Here is a 21,847-nt window from a genome sequence, read left to right as displayed (position 1 = left end):
CTGACATTCCAAAGACTGCGCACCTCTCATCCCCTGGAACCCTGCATTTTCCCATAGCCAATCCATCTAACCTGCTCATCTTTGGACTGGGAGGAAACTGAAGCACCTAGAGGAAACCCATGCAGACACAGTGAGAATGTGCAAAATCCAAAGGGTAGGTTGCCCAAAGGTGGAATTGAACCTGGGTCCCTGGCGCTGTGAGGGTAGCAGTGCTAACCAGTGAGCTGCTGTGCCACATTAGAAAATTATGAAGTTCAGAAGGCCATCGGGCCCATTGTTCCTACAATGGCTATTTAAAATGGCAAGGCAATTAATTCCATTTTCTCCTTTTTTTTTTCTTCTGAAATCCTCAGTTTTGTTTTCCAAGTGTTAAGCCACACACTTCTAAAAGCTATTCTGTTTACACCACTATTTATTTCAGGCTGTCTGTTCCACATCAGTATAACCTGCTTACTTCTTTTCTTGCTATTGCTGATTCTTTTACTAACTTAATTCTGTACTCTTCGAATACTTATCCTTTCAACAAAAATTTTTATTTGGGCATGCTGTGAAATGTGCAGAATAAATTAGACTTTTGCAGAGGATGATACCTTTTGCAGTGGAATGTAAATCCACTCTTTTTCATTTCATTACAGTTTTAACACAACACAAAGACAAAGTGCTATTAATCTCAGGCTATGGGCCAAGTGCTGGAAAACAAGATTAGCTTAATTAGATTGTTTTGATGGCAAATTCAATGGGCCGAAGGCCTTTTTCTGAGACAGACATCTGACTCTGACTCTATGCCTCCTGCCTTAATGTAAGAAAGCCAAACTCTCTTTTAATTTAGTATGCTTCATTCGATATGGTACCCTGTTGGATTAGAATTTCCTTTTTTTCATTTCAGACAGGTTGAGACAAAAGTCACAGCATTGATGACAGACTGCATATCAAATGCATGTTTGACTGCTTCATCCCCAGGGCTGGTGGAAACAGCAAAAGTAAATTTTACACAGCAGTGTTGTTATGTTGAGGATGGGGATTGAGCCCGATTGCTAATTGGAGACTGCCAAGCTTTATGCTGCATGTGATTCTCCTGATACCTTGATTGTTTCTAGGTGACAGGAAAATCTTAATTTGTAATAATTAATGCATTGTATGAATCTTTAATACTGTTGTCTGTATCTTTAGGCCAGACGTAGGTGATCATTCTGTGACTGAGGAAGCTGGTGAACCAGAGAGAGCACCTTCTGATTCAAGTACTCATAAGGAGAGCCTAATTGTCCAATTGGTACACGAAGAAGAAGAAGAATTGGTAAATCGGCAGTCAACTGTCACACTTCTAAAACCTGAAGATGATGACTATGATTATAAAGGCAGCTGGCATGAAACTGAAACACAGATGTACTGCAGTGAACTGCCCACTATTTCTTGTATTTCTAGTTTCCCTGAGTACATTTACAAATGCTGCTTTCTTGCTGCAGCCCTTCAACGGCAACGCAGTGTGACATTTGGGTGCGAAACCATCGAACCAGTTTCTGACATCCAAGTTCTAACTAGGCAAGAGGAGCCTCTTTTACTAAATGAAACAAAAGAAACAGGGGGTGAATTGGACAGTTTGATACCTGAAAAAGTATCTACAATTAGCAATGAAAGTCAATCTAGTACTAATTTGTCTGAGCATTTATTTAATCACACTGACTCTATTGAGTTGGAACCCAGCCATCCTCCACCTGCTTCACATTCTCCTGAAGTCAGTACATCTGTTATAAAATATGATGTGAAATGTACTGCCGTTCTCCAAAGTTCTCATGTTGTCACTGACACACTGGCTGGTCAGGTCCATCTTCAACCAGAGCTCACTGTACCTATTCTGGATCAAGGTATAGAACCTAAACTGGAAACACCACAAAAGGAAGCAACTAAAGGTCTAGAAACTTTGCTCGTATTAGACACTGAAACGGCTAATGAGACTAGTTTAGGGGTTTTATTAAATGGGTCTGTGAATGCAAACCAAGAAACTACTCAAGTACCGATAACCCCCACAATACCTACACAGACAGCTGATACTGTCATCGAACACCCAACAACTGAGATTCAGAACGAAACAGCTAGTGGTAAAAGTACCTTGGTAGAATCAGAAGTACCTTTGCCACATTCAGGTTCAGATATGCCATCAGCAACAGAGATAAAAGATGAAGAACAAGCTGCAGAAGATATCCTCCTGTCTGTTCCATCCTCAAATGGGCTAAACAGAACAGTTACTGATTTCTATGCGGAATTGCATAATGTTACTGATTTGGGATACACTAACGGGAATCAAGTACATGGATCCAACCAAAAGGAATCTGTATTTATGCGTCTCAACAACCGTATTAAAGCATTAGAAATGAACATGTCGCTCAGTAGCCGCTATCTTGAAGAACTGAGTCAGCGGTGTGTATAATAATTTGCAGTGGTCTTTGCACATTTTACAACTTTGATCTAAACAGTTTTTGCTTGTTAAATATGAAATTGTTTTGTTTAACCCATGTATTTCTTTTTGTAGCAAAAGAAGTAATGTGTTAAGGCAGCTGGTCAGTCAATATTGCATCAAAACAGAATTTTAAGATTTCTCCTGTGGAATTCTCCATGTTCTCAATGGTTTGAGGCAGGTTCATCGGATCAAACAATTGTTATAGTGCTGAAGGCAGCTGCTTGTCCCCTTCTGTGTATACAACTCTTCAAATGAAGAATTCACTCCATTGTTCTCCTGTCTTCTCCCTGTAATCTGAAACATTTTTCATTTTAAGATTTTGAAATACTTTTGAATGCTTTCAGTGAACCATCTGTTCTTCTTGGTCAGACACTGCAATCAGACCTAAATTTACTTGCAGAATGAAAAGCTTTTATTCTTGTATCTATATTTGCTATATTTAAAAATTGCTTTTAAATCCATATCCTCGTTCTTGATCCTTTTTAATTACTGGGAACAGTGATCCTACCTAATCCTGTCGAGACCACCTCATGATTTAGGTTTTCATCCTTTGTCTAAAGAAAATGATCACGACCGCCCCAGTGTCTTCACATCTGAAGCTTCTCATCCCTGGAGCCAGTCACATGAATCTTTTTGCTTTCCCCCCTTCACTTTCTTTTAGTGCAATGCCAAGCATAGAAAGCATGATTCCAACTGATGCCAAACTAGGTCTGCTAGTTCAAGATAACCGGCTAGTTTTGTATTCCGTTTCCTGATTAATGAAGATTTAGCATAATGTATGCTTTATTAAACACTGCCACGTCATGCACCCCTCAAAAAAAATCTTGTACCCTCACACCTTTGGTCACTTCGGCACAGAATGAAGCCAGTCCATTTGCTCCTGCACCACTTTTTCTTAGAGTCTCTGCCCCTAGGGTTCTACTGTTTTCATTTTTTTCCCCCCAAAACACATCACATTTCTCACATTGAACTTCATCTGCCACTGTCCTCCCATCCCAATAATTTGACTGACTTTTCAAAATGCTACATTGCTCCTCCCAAAAATGGTTCACATTTGGTGCCAGGTTTTGTGTTGCCCTCCAATTTTGAAATTCTGTGCAGTTTCTCAAGGTAAAGGCCCTTTTTAAACATTTATCAAAAAAGCAAAGATTCCAATATGACATGTTTTGTGGAGTTGTATTACAAGCTTCCAGGCTGGAAAGAACGCACTAACTGCAGGTGTTCTGTCACTTTGTCAATTTTATATCCATGTTGCTACTGTGTCTCTTTTGTTCCATGAGTAGTTAACTTTGACACGTTTGTGTGGCACTGTTTATGGTTGTGTTTCATCAACCTCAAAATTGCCTTCACTGCTCCAGTTGTAATGATTGTAATAGACGTATTTCTTGTGTTGCATACCATTTGGGAAAGTTCCTGTATTTAAGTCAAATATTTTTTCTTTTTTGATAATTCATCACTTTAGCACGTGAGAGATGAACAAATAGTGAGTAAAAATAGGTGTTGCTTTGATCCCCAATTTGGATAAAGGGATAATATGATTGCTGTTTTCTGCAGTCGGGGCTCAGTTTGCTACCATAGCTACTTTTGAGGGTAATGTTGAGGTGGAAAAAGGGAATTGAAGTTTCTGACACCTTCCATTTATTTGATATGCAGTGGTGGTCTACATTGTTTTATGTATCCTTGATGCCAGCCCAGTGGGCCTTTTGGTCAATATTTGTTACTATTACGAGATGGTTATTGTTCTGTTCTCAGTTTTCTCCGGGAGAAAATGGTCGGTCCAGGAATGTTGACATTTCAGATCAGGACCCTTCAGAACTGGCAGGGGGAAGGCAGCTGGGAAATGGAGAAGGGGTGAGGCTGGGAAAGATAGGTGGGATGGTGATTGGCTAATGCAGGTAGGGAGAGGTAGGGATTAGTTAGCGGGGTGGGGTGGATAGGTGGGACAGAAGATGGACCGGTTATCAGGTCAAGGAGGTGAGAATGAGAGGGAGGCTTGGATTAGGATGAGGCTAGGTGTGGGGAGATTTTTTTTGAAACTGGTGAATTCTATATTTAGGCCATCCATCTACAGGCTCCTGAGGCAGAATTTGAGCTGTTGCTCCCCCAGTTGGTGTGTGGTTTTGGTGAGGCACTGTTAGAAATTGGAGCAACATCCCCCCCCCCCCCCCCCCCCCCGGCACGGACAGCCCCTAAACATAGAATCCACCAGTTTTAAAATCTCCCTGCACCTGGCCTCATCAGGTGTCCTACCCGCCCTCTCATCCTCACCACCTTTTGACCTGACACAGGTGGAAGAGAAGATGGACATGCTATCTCCCCTACCCATCCCACTGACCAAATGCCGCCACTCTCTACCTGCTTTCACCTGTCACCTTCCCACCTGCCTTCCCCAGCCCCACCCCTACCCTCTCAATTTATTTATTTCCCAGTTCCCTTCCCTACTTATGAAGAAGAGTCCTGACCCGAAATGTCAACTTTGCTCCTCTGCTACCTGACCTGTGTTCCTCCAGCTCCATACTGTATTATTTCTAACTCCAACATCTGTAGGTGTTACCAGCTCTGAAAAATGTGTTGACAGGAATTCATTTATCCATTCATTTTCGTTTTGGGGCATGAGATGCTACTTCTCTAGCTGGTTGGAGTGATGGATGGATCAAATCTTAAGATTTAGGGAATGCATGCAGAATGAATGATGTTTAGTGGAGATAGTAGAAAGTGCCAATCCTGGAGAATCTGAGATGACACAGTATAGAGCTGGATGAACACAGGCCAAGCAGCATCAGAGGAGCAGGAAAGCTGGCTGTCGAAACTTTTTTTTTTAATCTGAAGAAGGTCTTGACCCCAAACATCAGCTTTCCTGCTCCTCTGCTGCTTGGCCTGCTGTGTTCATCCAGCTGATGTTTAGTAGTTTGGATATTTTCCTCCAAGCAATCTCTGCACAGCCAGTGGTGAGGTGGCTTATTGTGGTGATCAAACCTCCTTTTCCACTTTGCCCAAATATTCCTTTTCCTCCACAATGTGCGGTGGGTATTTTTTTTATTGGGGGAAACATTAGTTGGAAGATGAAGGGTGGATGATTAGACTTGATATCATTTCACCTTGGTCAATTGGCCAGCAAGTTGCATTTAATATTAGATTTCTTGGTATTCCCATTTTATCAATCTGTCAAACTGGGCAGGAGCAACCTCTGCTGTAAGCCTCCTGATAACGTTATTGTCCATGTTAAAATAGTTAAATTTTCCAGAGATAATGGGAACTGCAGATGCTGGAGAATCCAAGATAACAGTGTGGAGCTGGATGAACACAGCAGGCCAAGCAGCATCTTAGGAGCGCAAAAGCTGAGCTGTTTAGTTTCCCAGATTTGATCTTTTTGTTTCATGCATGTCGTGACCACATAGATTAGTGGCCACTTGTTGGGAATGTACTCACTGTGAATAAATAAAGGCATTCACCTTGTGACTTCTCTTTGTGTAGAGATGAAGGCAAGCAGATTGAGTTATGCATCTTGTATTTAGGGAAGAGTCATATCTGATTTCTGCAAGGTTGATGGTCACTTTATTTATTGGTGAACTTTCTGTTATTCTCATGTAAGAAACCACCTCAACCAAAATGTTTTTATCATAAATGTTTGTACACAATTTAAGAATAAGGAGCAGAATTAGCCAATTGGTCCCTTTTACCCATTTGGTTAGATCATAGCTGATCTGATTGTGGTCTCTTGCCATTTCATACATTTTTTGACCTGTATGGTAGTCAAAAATTGATGTTGGAACACTTGGTTATTTGCATGAATTCAGTAAGCTCAGGGCAAAGGAGAATCTTGAATTAATGGTATTTGATATGATTTGGGGCTTCTTTAAAATATCTAGTTTTTTGAGAATAGGGTCTTTCTGGGGGATCATGTTGAAGGCATTAATTGTCTGATTTTTTTTTTTCCCCACATCCATTCAACTTCAATTCTTATTTGCTTTTGGTACTTATGAAGCTTAACTTCATGCTGCAATGTTTAATCCCTTTGCTTGCTTGGAATTTTTACTGCATTTCCTTCATGAAGGAATGGTGTTACAGTAGGATTCACTGGAACAGCTGCCACACAACTAGGTGGTGACATTTTGATCAGCTAATCACCAGAATGTCACTTTTTTTTGAAGGCGTTATCTTTTAGACTGAGATCAGGTGGTTTTTAATGCATAATAAGACCCTATTCTTCAGCTTTTTCAGTGGATTAGATCATAGTTGATTTCAAAGGATAAGATACAGTAATTCCCTTAATCCAACCCCATTGCATACATGTGCTACCTTTTCTGTGTCTGATTTCTCTGCTTCTTAACCACTTCCAGATAGTTTTCTGGTGTGTGTGTGTGTCCTGAAATTTGATCTTTTAAAGCTTCAGTAGCTCCTTCTATTATGCCGTTTCCTTGCATTATCTAACTCTACTGAAACTTGATCAATTATTAGCTATTTGTGAACAATGGTTATTTCTCCAAATTTAATCTTTTTAAGTGAGTACACTTAAATTATTTGGATGTTTGCCTGACTAGCTTTGTGATTCCATAAGCTTTGTTAAAATTAACAGTTATGTTGATCTGTAGAATGGAAGGCCATTGCCTTGCTGAGATACATACAGTACAGCAAGCTTCACTGGTTCATTCAGGCTGTTGGAATTTGCCATTGTATTGTTGAGAGAGATATTTTGCTTTCTAGGTATCGCAAACAAATGGAAGAAATGCAGAAGGCATTTAACAAGACCATTATAAAACTACAGAACACTTCAAGAATTGCTGAGGAGAAGGTATTTTGTATGTTAATCTTTCTAAGACATAAAATTGTTTTAGAATAATGTGCTTTGTCCTGAGTCTTCCAGACTAAGAAAATTTGAGTTGGCAGCAGCAGTGTAACTATTTGCTTTTACTTTTTGTATTCTGTTTAGTAGTGTTTGCCTTTTTTGTGCAGTTCATGAATGTTTTGTCATAACCTAGAATTTGGTGGTGGGTGGCAGCATGGTGGAAATCCTTTCCTCATTGGATGAGGGCGTCACTGGTGAGGCAGCATTTATTACCCATCCCTAATTGCTCAGAGGGCAGTTAAGAGTCAACCACATTGCTGTGAGTCTGGTAGGCCAGATCAGGGTAAGGATGGCGGTTTCCTTCCCTAAAGGATATTAGTGAACCAGATGGGTGTTTCTGACAATCAGCAATGGATTCATGGTCATCATTTTAGACTGTAAATTCAGATTTATTGAATTCACATTCCACCATCTGCCATGGTGGGGTTCTTATCTGGGTCTCTGGATTGACAGTCCGATGATAATGCCACAAGGCCATCGTCTCTTCTCCCGTCTGTAGATCTAGATTTATAGTCCAGAGAGCCAGGCTAATGCTTTGCAGATAGGGGTTCAAACCCCGTAGTCGCAGATGGTGAAATTTTAATTCACTTAAATCCTCTGAAACGATGACCATGAAACTAGTTTTAACGTTTTGTACAAAAGCTCATGAAGTTCACTAATTCCTCTTTAGGGAGTGTCATTATCCTTACCTATGTGTGACTTCAGATCTACAGCAATGTGGCTTATTCTTAACTGACCTCTGACAGTTGTATCTGCCTACAGTGGAGCCTAAAGAACAGAATCAAATTGAATGATCTATTCAGCGTCAGCATAAGTCTGGAAACTGATGGTGAGCCCACCCATATTGACTCTGCAAAGTCCTCACTAATATCTGGAGGCTTGTATGAAAATTGGGAGAACTGCCGCACAGACTTGTCAAGCCTGAGTATCATATTCTCAGAATTGTAACCTACACACCAATATCCAAGACACCAGTCCTACTATTACCTATCCAACTGGCAGGACAGAACTGAGTGGTAGCAAAGTTGGGAATTCCCTAGGGGGAGCTGTGAGTATTGACTGCAAATCTCCTGGCATCAAGTCAGATTTGGGCAAGGAAGCATTTTGATTCATATCTGCTGCTCATCCTTGACTTGAATCAGTAGGCCTCCATGTTGAACAATTGGAAGAAAGACAGTGGAAAGGGCATACTCTGGGGTGTTTTCCACAGTACTGGTTGGGTACTATTAGCTGTACTGAAACAGTGACTTGGGTTGTGGTGAGTTTGGGAATGTGAATCTAGGCAAAAACACTCTGCTAGTTAGAGTCACGTGAGGCACAAAGGAAAATGGTTGTAATTGTTGGGAACTCGGTCATCTCATCCTGGAACTGACTGCAGGAGTTTTGCCTGTGTGGAATCCAAAATCTACTACCTTCAGCTGCCTCATCCATGACCTTTCCTCCAAAAGATCGCATGGGGGTCACTGATGTTCAACACCCTCTGTCAATCCTCAGCGACTGAATCAAGACGTTGTTTATATGCAACAAAGCCAAGACAATATCCAGGCTTGGGCTGACATGTAATGTGGATGTTAGTTGCTGCTGAAGATGATGATTATTTAATGTCACAAGAGAGAACCTAACAATCCTCCCTTAACATTCAAAGGCATTACTATCACTAAATTTAAATTGAAGTAGCAACAGAGATAAATGCATTGATGGTAATCTTCCAGGGAATCCTTAGATTCTAGATAAGTCCCAGAAGATTGGAAAACTGTGACTGTTGTATTGAAATTGGAAGGAGACCAGCCAGGGAACTACATGCCTCTTAGCTTAACTGTGTGTTTGGAACATGAGCCTATTATAAAAGGATGTAATAGCAGTGTAATTAGAAATGCATTGTACAATCATGCAGAATAAACCTGACTCCCAAAGGGGAAATTGTGCCTGACAAACTTACTAGAATTCTTTGAGCAAATAAGAAGCAGTATTGATGAGAGGAAGCTGTGGATGTAACATATTTGGATTTTCTGAAGGTACTTGGCAAAGTATTGTACATTATGGACTTCTATTAAGTAGCCTAGTGTTGGAGATACTGTATTAGCATAGTTAAAGGATTAGCTGATCAACAGAAGATTGGGATATGAGATGGTAAACTGCGATTTAGTGGTGTGCCACAAGAATCTGTCCTGGGCTACGATCATTGACAACCTGTAGGATCGCTACATTGTGGAAGCAGCCCACTGAGTCCACACCAACACTATTCCTGTAACCCTGCATTTCCCACAGCTAATCCAGATAGCTTGCACATCCCTGACGCCACATGACAATTGAGCATGGCCATTCTACCAAATGCCCACATCCTTGGATTGTTGTGGGTGGGGGTTGCGGGGGGGGCGAACACTGGAGCACCTGAAGAAAACCCAGGCTGATGCAGAAGCCATGCAGACAGTCTCCTGAGGGTGGAATTGAATCTTGAACCCTGGTCCCTGATGCTCTGAGGCAGCATTGCTGACCATTGTGCCAGTGCTTGTAAAAATAAGGAACATGCTATGCCAGTGAACTAATGTGCTTGACCTAAGCAAACCAATTCTACTACATCCAACTTCATTGTATTGATGACCTGTTGAGGAAAGTGCAAGAATGACAGCCTTGTTTTTTGTTGAACCTGTACTGAAAAGGCAAGTGGAAAATATTCCATCAGACTCAAATGTGCATTTATAGATGGGTGACAGACAGCGAGTTACTTGCTACAGAGATCCTAGTCTCACCTGCTTATGGTGTTACAAAAATGGTGGTGATGGTCTGCAGAAGACTGCAGGCAAAAACTTAGCAGATGGAATATAAATGGAAATAGGAGGTTATGCATTTTGGCAGGCAGAAGGGCTGAATATTATTAAAGAGAGCCTGTAGAATGTAGTACTGCAGATGATTTGGGAATCCTTGTCCATGAATTACAATAAGCTAACATCCAAGTTGAGTAGATAGTAGGGAAGGTAAATTGAACATTGGCCTTTATTTCAAAGGTATTGGAGTATAAAAATAGGGAAGTTTTGCTAAAATTGAACCAGCTTACTAGTCACACCACAGCTGGAAAGTGCAGTTTGGGCCCCTTTTTATCAAAGTAAACATACTGGCATTGGAGATGGTCCAGAAAACATTCAGTAGTTTGATACCATATAAAGATGCTCTGCCTTTGAGGAAATGTTGAGTAGTTTGGGATTTAGGAGAATGAGAGGCCGCTTTATTGAAGCATTTAAGATTTATTTGGGGATTTGACAGGGTAGATATGGAGAAGTGTTTGTTTGTCTTCCTTGTGGGAGAATCTAGATCTCGCTGATGCAATCTCAGAATAAGGAGTTGCATATTTAAGACCAATGAGGAATTTCTGAGGATGTTGAATCTGTGGAATTGTTTACTTTGGAGTCTGCCAAGGCTGTCTGTCGCGTCGTATCATCAAGACAGATGCACGTTTATAATCAAGTGAGGGGGATTGCTGTTTATAGGGAAAAGACTGGAAATTGGAGTTGAGGATTATCGCCTCAACTGTGATCCCAATGAATGATAGAGTAGACTTGATGGTGTACTTGTCCTCCTATGTTTCTGGTCTTAGTAACATACTGGGGGCTACTGTCGACTGAAATGAACCTGATCAACCATTTCAATATTGCTGACAAGTGGGCGAGACTAGGATCCGTACAAATAACTCGCTATCTGTCCACCATCTAGGATGGATATTCAGGAGTGTGAAATGTTTTCTATTTGCCTTTTGAGTGCAGCTCCAACAACACACACTCTATGCTTGACACCTTCGCAGAAGTCCACTTGATGTCCATCCACCACCCTGAACATCCATTCCCTTCACCTCTGCACAGTGTCAGCAGTATACCATCTACAAAATGCACGGCAGCAACTTGTCCAGGTTCTTTGAGAACACTTTCTAAACCTGTGTCTTGTGCCATCTAGAAGGGCATGGTTGTCAGTTGCCTGGCAATACCACTGCCTAGAGGTTCTCCAAGCTGTGCACCAGCCTTCACTTGGAACAGCATTGCTATTCCTTCTGTGTCACTGGAACAGTCAAAACCCTGAACTCCTTTCCCAGCAGCAGGTCAAGAAAGCAGTTAATTGCCAATTGGCCGCAAGAAGGAAGGCAATAAGCGATAACGGCTGGCTTAGCCACTGATGCCTCCATTCCATGAATGACAGGTCTGTCAATTTCTGGTCTTTGCATTCTTGCTTTATGTCCAGAATCTTTGTTCTTGTGCATATGCTGCCTCTTGTTGTTGTTCTCTGCACGTGGACTGAGGTACAGCGAAAGAACTATCCTTCACTTCTGCAGCTAGTAGGTGCAAAGATGAACATTTATGAGCTAGCTTGATGTTCTGCCTTTTTTGCTCTTGAGGAAGAGAACTGGAAATAAAATCAACTCTCACTTGAGGCTAGAAACTGGTTAGCAATTTATCTGAATTTTGGTGTAAATATGGAATCATAAGTTTTTTGCTATCTGCTACCTGTCATTTTGAAATGGGTGCAGGCAAAGATTTTAATGTATTGCCGCTGTCCCATCTGATCAGAATCTTAAACATTTCTGATAATGGAAATCTATAGGTGAGTAACAAATTTATTTGTTGATCTTAATTTTTCTTTAAACGCAGGATCAAAGGCAAACTGAAGCAATTGGTTTACTTCAAGGACAGCTTGCAAATATGACCGAACTAGTTAGAAATCTATCTGAAACTGTGATAAAACTGGAACATGAGGTAAATAATCTGTTGCTGCTTGATGCCAATAAAGTCACATTCAAATTGGGGGACTATTTTGAAGTGGCATTACTTAACTGAATTCTTGCTTTGTTTCTCAATTAAGGGCTAGACCTGTGTTTGCTCATGTTCTTGTTCTTGTTCTTGTATTAAGTTGGATTCATAATTTGATACATTGACACCGCATGGTGCAGTTTATTCCAGCACAGTGAACTGGAAGTGGATACTCCATGTAAAAAGCCATAATGTTGTTTGTGATAGCAAATGTTGCAATTACATGACCCAGATTTTACATGTCAACTGAAATGTGAATGCTGATATATCACTTTTAATTTGGGCTGTTAATAATTCAGTGTGTTCCCTCTTAGGTTGCAGACCGCCAGAGCTATCTTGTGGTTTCTTTAGCTCTCTGTATAATTCTCGTAATACTGCTTTGTGTCCAGCGATGTTGGAACAGCCCGATATCACATGACATTCACTCACCTACCATTCCCAAAAGCAATCACTACCCAAGCCCCAAAAGGTAAATGATACTTTAAGGGTGGGCGTGCGTGCAGCTGCGCATTTTAATATATTAATGCGTGGAACTCTGTTTTGTTTAGTCAAAAAGAATTTGTAATGCATTGCACCTTTTGGCAGTTTCCGCTCCCGCTCCCGCTCTCGCTCCGTCTGTCACCAGCCATGGGACCATCACTGCACAATCAGTCTAGTGTTGACGACAGTAAACCGTTGCTGTTGCATTCACCGTGCCAACAATAGCCCATCCAATCAGTACTCTCCAGTCCTTCGCTCTATAATTTGGTGTTCTCTTTTTACAGATCTGGTTTCTTGTGTGCTACTCCTGATGAGTGCAAAAAACAAGTTTGTTAAAAGCAATGTTTGTTTTTTAGACGGAGACTAGAGTTACAATTTTTTTAAACTTAGGCAGAAGTTGTTATTGCTTTAACGTCAGCGAAAACCTACAGCAACTCTCCCCTCCCCCACTGCATCCCAAACCAGCCCATCTCATCCGCGCCTCCCTAACCTGTTTTCCTCTCTCCTATTTCTCCCCCCCCACCTCAAGCTGCACCTCCATTTCCTACCCACTAACCTCATCCTGCCCCGTTACCTGTCTGACCTATCCCCTCCCTACCTCCCCACCTAACTTCTCTACCCATCTTCGATCCCGATTTCCCCCCCCCCCCCCCCGCCTCTGCATGCAGTCCCCATCCCCCTTTTTCTAATGAAGGGTCTAGGCCTGAAGTGTCAGCCTTTGTACTCCTAAGATGCTGCTTGGCCTGCTGTGTTCATCTAGCTCCACACTTTGTTATCTCTACCTTCTAATTGGATGTGTAGGAAACCTGTATTCTTATGCAAGTATGTTGTTAACTTCAGGGGGCTCCGCGGTTTGAATATAACATTGAGTGCAAGATTGGGGGAGAATGCATTTTGCCTCAACCAGTCTGGTATTTGTATTATCAAATGATCTTGGTTTTGCTTTGATCAGGAAAGGAAATAGTAAAAACATGACTTGTTATCTTGTCTGCGTTTCCCTCTACTCGATTGCATGTGTATGCAGTATGTAATGCTGAATCATTATAAAATGATCGTATTTAATCACGTTTTAGTTGATCATTCAGGTCCTAAAGCTACAACTTGAACCTGTTAGTTGTAAGTTTTGTACAAAAAGCATCAAGTTGAATCCTGTCCCTTTTAATTGATTTTGCTTTTAGTGGCTATTTCAGCTTAAGTAGCTCATGTACAGGAGTACTTGAAGGTAATAGCAAACCTATCATTTAAAACTCCACCGTTAATTTTCCAGGGCCCCTTTCCAGCTTTGGCAAAGGCCATTATCCTATTCTGTGCTTTTTGAGAGACTTTTTAGATTCAGAACGTACATGGCAATATCTTTTTTGATTAATTCTTATTTTTCTTCCTGACTTTTGTGAAAGTGTTTGCACCTGATTTGACACAACTACAACATGGTTTTGATAGTTTTGAACCGTGAATGAAATGCAGTACTGTCTTGATTTTAAGTATTGATACATGCCCAGTTCCTTACTAACCTTTTTTTTGAAGTTTCAAAATCAGCTCCAGATGCTTTTCTGTTCTGGGTGATAAGTTAAGCATTAAGAAGCTTAGAGGCTTTCTTACTGAATTCTAAAGGAACTCATTTAAAGCTTCCTGTTTCAGGATGACCAAGACTACTTGATTATACACAAAATATCTTCAATGTGTATGTATTTGAAATAAACAGAAATTAGCAGTGGCACAATTTCATGCTAACATTTTTGTCGCAAAAAGGGGAAAATGGAGAGTGATTAATGTTTCAAATTCTCCCCAGGTTTTTTTCTCGCACAGCCTTCAGTGCATAAGCTACAAACCAAGTGCTGGAGCAGCAGTTTTGGAGCAAGAAACAGTGTTAATGTTTTAGGTCCAATATAAATCCTCTTCCAAAGACATTGGGGTTGAACTTTTTTCACTTTGTTTCCTTCCCTGAGATGCTGCTGGATCTGTTTTTGCCAGCACCTAATTATTGTCCTATCTCCAGCATCTGCAGTATTTTTCTACATAGAAAATAGAATAGTACAGGCCCTTTGACCCACTATATTGTGCCAACTTATCTTACTAAGATGAAACAACCCCGCATACCCTACATTCTACTATCCTCCATGTGCCTATCCAAGAGTCCCGAATGTATCTGATCCCAGTACCACTGCCGGCTGTGCCTTTTATGCACCCGTCACTCCTGTGCAAACAGCCCACCTCTGACATCTCCCTTATACCTTCCTAAAATCACCTTAAAATTATGCCCCCTTGTAATAGTCATTTCCACCCTGGGAAAAAGGTCTCTGACTATCCACTCTATTGTTGCTCTCGTCGTCTTGTACACCTCTATGAAGTCACATCTCCTCATCCTTTGCACCAATGAGAAAAGCCCTAGCTCCCTCAACTTTTCCTCATAAGACCTGCATGGTCTGTAAAATTTTCACATTTCTACAGACAACCAGAATAGAACACAATAAGTGTGGTCTAACCAGGGCTTTGTAGAGCTGCAGCATAACCTCATGGCTTTTTAAACTCCATTCCCCTGCCAATGAAAGCCAACACAGTATACACCGCCTTTGCTACCCAAGTTGATAGGGTTGTAACTTGGAGGGATCTCTGGATGTAGACCCCAAGATCACTCTGTTCCTCCACACTGCGAAGAATCCTGCCATTAACCCTGCATTTTGCATTCAAATTCCAAAATGAATCACTTTTTTGTGTTGAATTCCATCTGCCGTCTCTTTGCCCAGCTCTGCATCCTGTCAATGTCATGTTGCAACCTACAACAGCCCTTCACATTATTCACAACTCCAACCTTGTAGTTTTTCAAACAAAGTCAGAAAAGATGGTGTTGCAGCAAAGCATACAACATGTTCCCTCTTTCACTTGTGAGTTTATGGTTTAGATCATCCTTAAATTGCTGAGGCCTGGGACTTGGAACCTAGCCATTAACTGAATTTGAAATAATTACATCAAATTTTTTCAAAACGTGTCAGTTTCTAAAATTTATTGCTGAATTAAGAATTTTGTTCCAATGAGTTACCTAGTGTGCTTCTACAATTTTTTGTGTTTGAGATAAAATTTGAAAAATAACCTGTCAAGTTTCATTTCCACTTTGGTAAGTATGTGGTGACTGGCTTTTGCAATCTATAATTCAAACCATTTGTTCTAATTACTTAGCTCCTTTTTTTTAATATTATAGATGTTTTTCTTCCTATGATGACATGAATCTTCGCAGGCGAACATCGTTCCCCCTTGTTCGGTCAAAATCGTTTCAGTTACCTACAACAGAAGGTATGGAGCAGGACAGTTACTATTTTTAATATTTGTTTTAAATTGTCTAAATATCTTTACTGAAATTGGAAAAGTTGCGCAGTACCTGTCTAAAATATTTGCTTGAAATATTTACATTGACTGACTTATTTTGATGTATTTTTGTTTCCTCATTATTTGTTAGTGCATGGTTATCAACGAGAGAACAGTTTATCACCACCAGAGGAAAGGTTCAGGGGCCAGAGCAATATGTCAGTCAGTGAAGTTGTACCATCGGAAGGCAGCGCAGTTGAAGGCAACTCAGTGCGAGCAGGATCTTTTCTTTAGCTATGTATTGCTGAATAAAAGTTGTAAAACCATGATTTGACAGCAATGAGTGGAAGAATTTTTAATACTAAGACCATCATAAACATATGTGAGCTGTTTTCCTGTTCCAGGTTTGAAGGCAATTTAAGATATTCTTGCTTATGTTACACCTGACTAAATTAATGAAGTACCTTAGAATTCAGCACCTACTTTGCAATAAGTGAATTGGAAGCAGGACCATTGCACGATAGTATGGTGCTTGTTATTGCAACAGTAATCCAGAGGACTTGACTAAAAATCCTGAAAAATATTCAAACACTAAATTGGCAGATTTTAAATTCTGTTGAAAATGGCTGTAGGTTGTGTGGCAACTGGGCTTTTAAATTATTCTAAAGGTTCTTCAGGGAAGGAAAATTCTGCTCCTTGCCTGATGTGACCTGTGACTACAGTTTGGTTGAATATCAGTTGCCTTTTGAGCAGGCTGACGACATACAACATAACAGCACAGTACAGGCCCTTCAGCCCGCGATGTTGTGCCGACCTGTCATACCAATCTGAAGCCCATCTAACCTACCCTATTCCATGTACGTCCATATGCTTGTCCAATGACGACTTAAATGTACCTAAAGTTGGCAAATCTACTACCGTTGCAGGCAAAGCGTTCCGTTCCCTTACTACTCTGAGTAAAGAAATTACGTCTGACATCTGTCCTATATCTATCACCCCTCAATTTAAAGCTATGCCCCCTCGTGCTCACTGTCACCATCCTAGGAAAAAGGCTCTCCCTATCCACCCTATCTAATCCTCTGATTAATCCACTTGTATCAAATTTCAACAGAGCATAAGCCAGCAGCAGTTCCGGAATAGCCCACAGTTACCTGAATCAGCTATTCCAGTAACTCCAACACTGTCAAAAAAACTTTGAAACAAATTTGTTTGTAATTGAACAAAAATTTTACCTGACTTGTAAGCTCAAGTGTGGATAAGACACCCTCTTTATCAATTTTTACTGCTGCTGTTTTAAATTGGCCTTGCCTTCTAATCACTTGGTTGCATGCATTTTCATCTTGAACAATTGCAAGAAAGGAGCTGAATTTAAAGTCAGAATGATTTAAAATGAGGTAAAAGGCAGGTGCAGAGGACATTGTTTGGTGTAAATTGTATCCCATCCCTCCTCTTAACATTACTGAGATAAGGACACTGTTCAAAGACTTATTTCAATGTAACTTGATTTTTTGGAAGTATTTCACTTTGATAATGTTAATTCTGTTTTGTTGAAGAGCAGGATGGAGGATCATACAACACCAGTTTAATCTCTCGAAGTTGTGTACATAAATTGATGTTCTCCAAAGTAGGATGAAATATGTTAATCTCTGTATGCAAACTCTAAATAGCATCTGAAATGACCTTTTTTCCCCTCACTTGGGATTCTCGAGAAATTGGAAATTGAGTTTATTTGCAGAAATATTAAGTTGTTTACAGTTTTCTCTGCAGGCAAGAGAGCCATTTACTTTAATAGGCAAATTGTAAATGTATGTAGTTGTGTTATTTGATCTTGCGTATTTCCACTTAATATGTGATTTGATTTAGCAAACGTAAATCCTTTTCTGAAAAATTTCATCAATGAATAATATCAGTATGCATTTCTCTCTCTTTTAGTGGGCCCAGATGACTTGTACATTGTAGAACCGCTAAAGTTTTTACAGGACAATAAGAAGGTATAATTACATATGCCATAGAGTATTGCTTTAATTTGGATTTTATCTGTATCTTAGTACCAATTACCTGTAGCTTAATATTTGCCACCAATGTTTTCGTCTCTCTCAGGAGAGATGCCTTCTCTTCCTCTTCAAAGCTGCAAAAGTTTTAAGTTTTCACTTTGTTTCCTTTACTAGAAAAAACGTTGCAGAGCGAAAATAGAGAAGGCTCAAACCATAAAACCTACAGAGTCTGTAATCCCAATAGTTAACGGCGGGATAAAACCTTGCAAACCTCTTTCAAATCCAAGTGACTTTTCTACCACGGGTGTTGTCTACAGTTCTTCTCACAAAGGTCCCCCATCTGAAGGGGGTTCAGAGACCTCCTCGCAATCAGAAGAATCCTATTTCTGTGGAATTTCAGCCTGCACAAGCCTCTGCAATGGACAGCCACAAAAGACTAAAACTGAAAAACGATCTTTAAAAAGAAAGAAGTCAAAGGTCGCAGATCAAGGGAAGTTCATTAGTAACTTGATACAGACTAAATCGGGATCAATGCCAAGTTTGCATGACATAATAAAAGGAAACAAAGACATTACAGTGGGAACACTTGGTGTCCCAACAGTTTCAGGCCATGTGTGATTGTGATTTGTCGACTTGGGGTTAGAACTATCTCTTCCTGCTCTGCGTTTATGGTTTGCAAGGTACTTTTTTGCCTTGCAGTGTCTGAACTTCAAACTACGAATCTGCCAATGCGAGAGTTTTCAGGGTAGTGAGTTGCACTTTTTCCACTGTCTGTCTCTCGGGGAAACAGCATGTCTATTTTGAAGGGTTCGTGAGATGGAAGATGAGTCTCTAACTTGGCAAGACATGGAATTAATTGGATGGAGAATCAGTGTAATTAACTGGTTACAGGTGGAACAGGGTTTAAGCTACAACTTCTGTGTCGAGCTGTATTCCTCTTTTTTGCACCTTTCCATATTTGTGCCTTTGTATATTTATAATGTAGCTGAAAGATGGAACATTCCATCTCCGATTTACCTTGGTGTTCAGCTTTCCTTTTAAGTATACAGAATTTGACAGTGTAACACTATAGTGCTGCAGAGATGGCCTGCGCATGGTCAGTTGAACTTAAATTCCAAAAGTAAAATGGGAAAGGTTAGAGTGGGAGGGAGTTTCAGTGAATTTTTTGCCCAGCAAATTGATTTTATATTCTTTCCTTTGTAGGTGAACTGATTAAATTGGTTACAGATTTGTGTGCATTTACCCTGGTACTTTCACATCTTGGTACAGTGTTTTTATTTGAGATATATATTAGAAAGGTGATGTGTGAAAATGTTTTTTGAATGTAAATATTTGAGTGAATGAGCATTTGGAGAGCATCCTTCAATGGTGGACATATGTGAGACGTTTAAATCATTAACTTATAGTTCAATGTGCACTTTCACTTTTTTTTATTCCAATGCCTTTTGCTGATTTGGAGTTTGTCATAGCTTGTGTAACTAATTTAATACTGGATTTCAAGTGTTCTGTGTCCTGTCCACCCCCTACCCCATTGGGTTTTACTCCAGTGGGATAATCTTATCCAGCTGATCTGCATATTAGCCAGTTACAGCACTTGAGGACCGTTTATGGACTTGAGGGTCCAAAGTTGAGCAACGTTATTTATGTTTTTAAAATTTGTCATGTTTTGAGTGCTATGCACACCACTGTGGAACATGAGCATAATGTGACTGCAGAGCTGTAGTGCCATTAGAAAACTGTGAATTTCTAAATAAAACTGAACACTTCATTGTCTTTTTGTTCTGTTAAAGTATGTTGAATTTCCTGTTGTCCCTCCCTTTTTTAATAGATCTTAAGAAAATAAACATTTGTTTTTTATGCAGTCAAACTAAGGTGGGATATTTCATGGATAACTAGACATTTTCTTGTCATTATTGTTAGCTTTGCAATCAGCTGCTCTTTTTAACCAAGCAACAGGATCTGAATCACTGAACGAATACAGTTTCCCATAATATTGCTTGAAGATTTGACTCTTGTCAAGTGGTTACTGGTACGGACTGAAAGATTATTCTGCTAATCTTATCTGGTGATGGAGGTCTGTGCAATCATCTGTTTGATATCAAACTTTGTATCATTTTCAAATCTGAAATTGTCTCCATATCTTCTCTCCTGCCCCCCCCCCCCACCCTTTGATTTGACATGCAACTGTCAGACATTAGATTTTTAAAAAAACTGAATATATGCTTTTTTTCCTTTTCTTGGCCCTAACCCTAAAATTAAATGTCTTTCCTTACTGTTTCTGTTAAAACATATTGCTTCTTATTCCCTCGTCCTACTTAGGCTATGTCCCTGTCAAGTTTTCCCTGTCTGTCTCTGTCTCTCTTATTTCTCCTGCTTTAAAATCTTTAGAGTTCATATACTCTTTTTTTTTTTTTTTGATTCCACTTCACTCGACCTTGTGTACACCCCCTCTGCCTCTGCCAAGCCATGATAGTTTCTGCTGCTTTTTGGTCATTCCTCCTATCTTGTTATCATTACTTCAGAGTAATGTAGAACTTTACACTTTTGATAACCAGGCCAAATTTTTATTGAAGCGTTTTTTTAAAAACTGAGTGGCCTCGCAGTGTATTCCCTTTCCCCATGGCAAGTTTATACTGACTTTTCAGCCATGCTCCCTTTCTAAAGAGATGCCTTGGTAGGCACCAAGGTTTAACCAATTCCACCAGACTCTTGTATCTGATGTTTGTACTGTTGTGGACCCTGACTTCTATCAGTTGCTTGTAGGTGGAGATCAGTGGGTAGCGGTTTAATACTTGAACACGTGCAAGATTGTCAAGAGAACAAAGGGCAATTGTTATGATTTTATATTCCCAAGTAGGTATTTTGCATATTAAATGAAATTGAGTTTTATTCCAGTTCGCTTACCCAAATGCAGAATGTTAGCAATTTTAAGGCTTGCATCTTTTCTAGCTAATTAACTAAACATACAGCAGTGTATTTTTATGTTAGCCTTTGAAACTGTTGGCATTCTATTGCTTTGAATGATTTGACTGGTTTATAATAATTACCCCACTTCTAAATGTTGACTTGGATCTGACCGGAATATCAAACCATAAGGTAAGTGCATAATGCTGATTTCACTTCTAAACACTCAAGCTCTTTGCTCTGTCAAAAAGAGGTTTTTGGAAAAAGGAATGTCTAATGGAATGTTAGCATGTTGCTGAATATCTGCAGTAACAAATGCTCACCTGTTATGAGTGAAATTTTGTTATCTCTTTTAAGTTCGCAGAATTTTTGCTTTTGAGCAATGAAACAAAAAAAACGCTTTGCATTATCATTTTGGGATTGGATTGCAGCACACAAGCTGAAAACTCAAAAGATTCATTAGTCAAACGCTTGCACTTCTGTGCACTACTTGTGCTGTTAAGTTAGTCTGGAATGACAGGACCCAACTGATGCAGTCAAGCGTGATAACCGATTAATACAGTATCTGAGTATAATACTTGGTTGTAATTTTGAAATATTTTTCTGCAGTTATTTGCCAAGCCAAATCACAGTTTTCATATCAAGTTAGTTGGCAGCAGAGTATGCCCACTTTTGGTTTGAAAAGTAGCTGCGCAAGTGCTAGATGTCTCTGCTTTAATTTGGTAATTGTGTTGTAATGCTGCTATGTTCCAATGTAGGATGCTGTGGAATGACGGACATTTGGACAACTTAGCATTGACTAGAAAAACTTTTTTTTTTAAAAAAGGGTCTTTAGATATCATGAAGGTTTTCTGTTTTTTTGAGCTTCTTCCTTAGCTTAGTTTTGTTAAGACCATAGCTGGGTCCTTTCTGAGCTGAGATGCATTAGTACGTGCACGGATATTATGCTGAGTAATGTCTCAAATGTGTCAGTAGGTGGTGCCAGTTTAACAGTGAATAAATTTGAGTAAATTTCAGTTGTTGCTTATCTTGCGGTATAGCAAAAAGTTCATTTTAAATGAGCTGGAAGACTCTT

General features: G+C 39.9%; 1 protein-coding gene across 3 annotated transcripts in view; it reads left to right on the top strand.

The window, feature by feature from the left end:
- suco (SUN domain containing ossification factor) overlaps nt 1–19,645 on the top strand; it is a 79,864-nt gene extending 60,219 nt beyond the window's left edge. For all 3 annotated transcript variants that reach the window (XM_048539678.1, XM_048539677.1, XM_048539676.1), the window contains 7 exons: nt 1,171–2,415; nt 7,160–7,247; nt 11,936–12,040; nt 12,409–12,563; nt 15,771–15,862; nt 17,807–17,865; nt 18,043–19,645. In XM_048539678.1, coding sequence (XP_048395635.1) covers nt 1,171–2,415; nt 7,160–7,247; nt 11,936–12,040; nt 12,409–12,563; nt 15,771–15,862; nt 17,807–17,865; nt 18,043–18,486 — 2,188 coding nt within the window. In that variant the 3' untranslated portion in view covers nt 18,487–19,645. The remainder of the gene's footprint in view (nt 1–1,170; nt 2,416–7,159; nt 7,248–11,935; nt 12,041–12,408; nt 12,564–15,770; nt 15,863–17,806; nt 17,866–18,042) is intronic.
- Nucleotides 19,646–21,847: the final 2,202 nt, after the last annotated feature.

Source organism: Stegostoma tigrinum, chromosome 8 (genome assembly GCF_030684315.1).
Source record: "Stegostoma tigrinum isolate sSteTig4 chromosome 8, sSteTig4.hap1, whole genome shotgun sequence".
Taxonomy (NCBI): Eukaryota; Metazoa; Chordata; class Chondrichthyes; order Orectolobiformes; family Stegostomatidae; genus Stegostoma; species Stegostoma tigrinum.
Note: the sequence above shows the minus strand (reverse complement) of the source record. Positions and strands in the feature narration are given on the sequence as shown.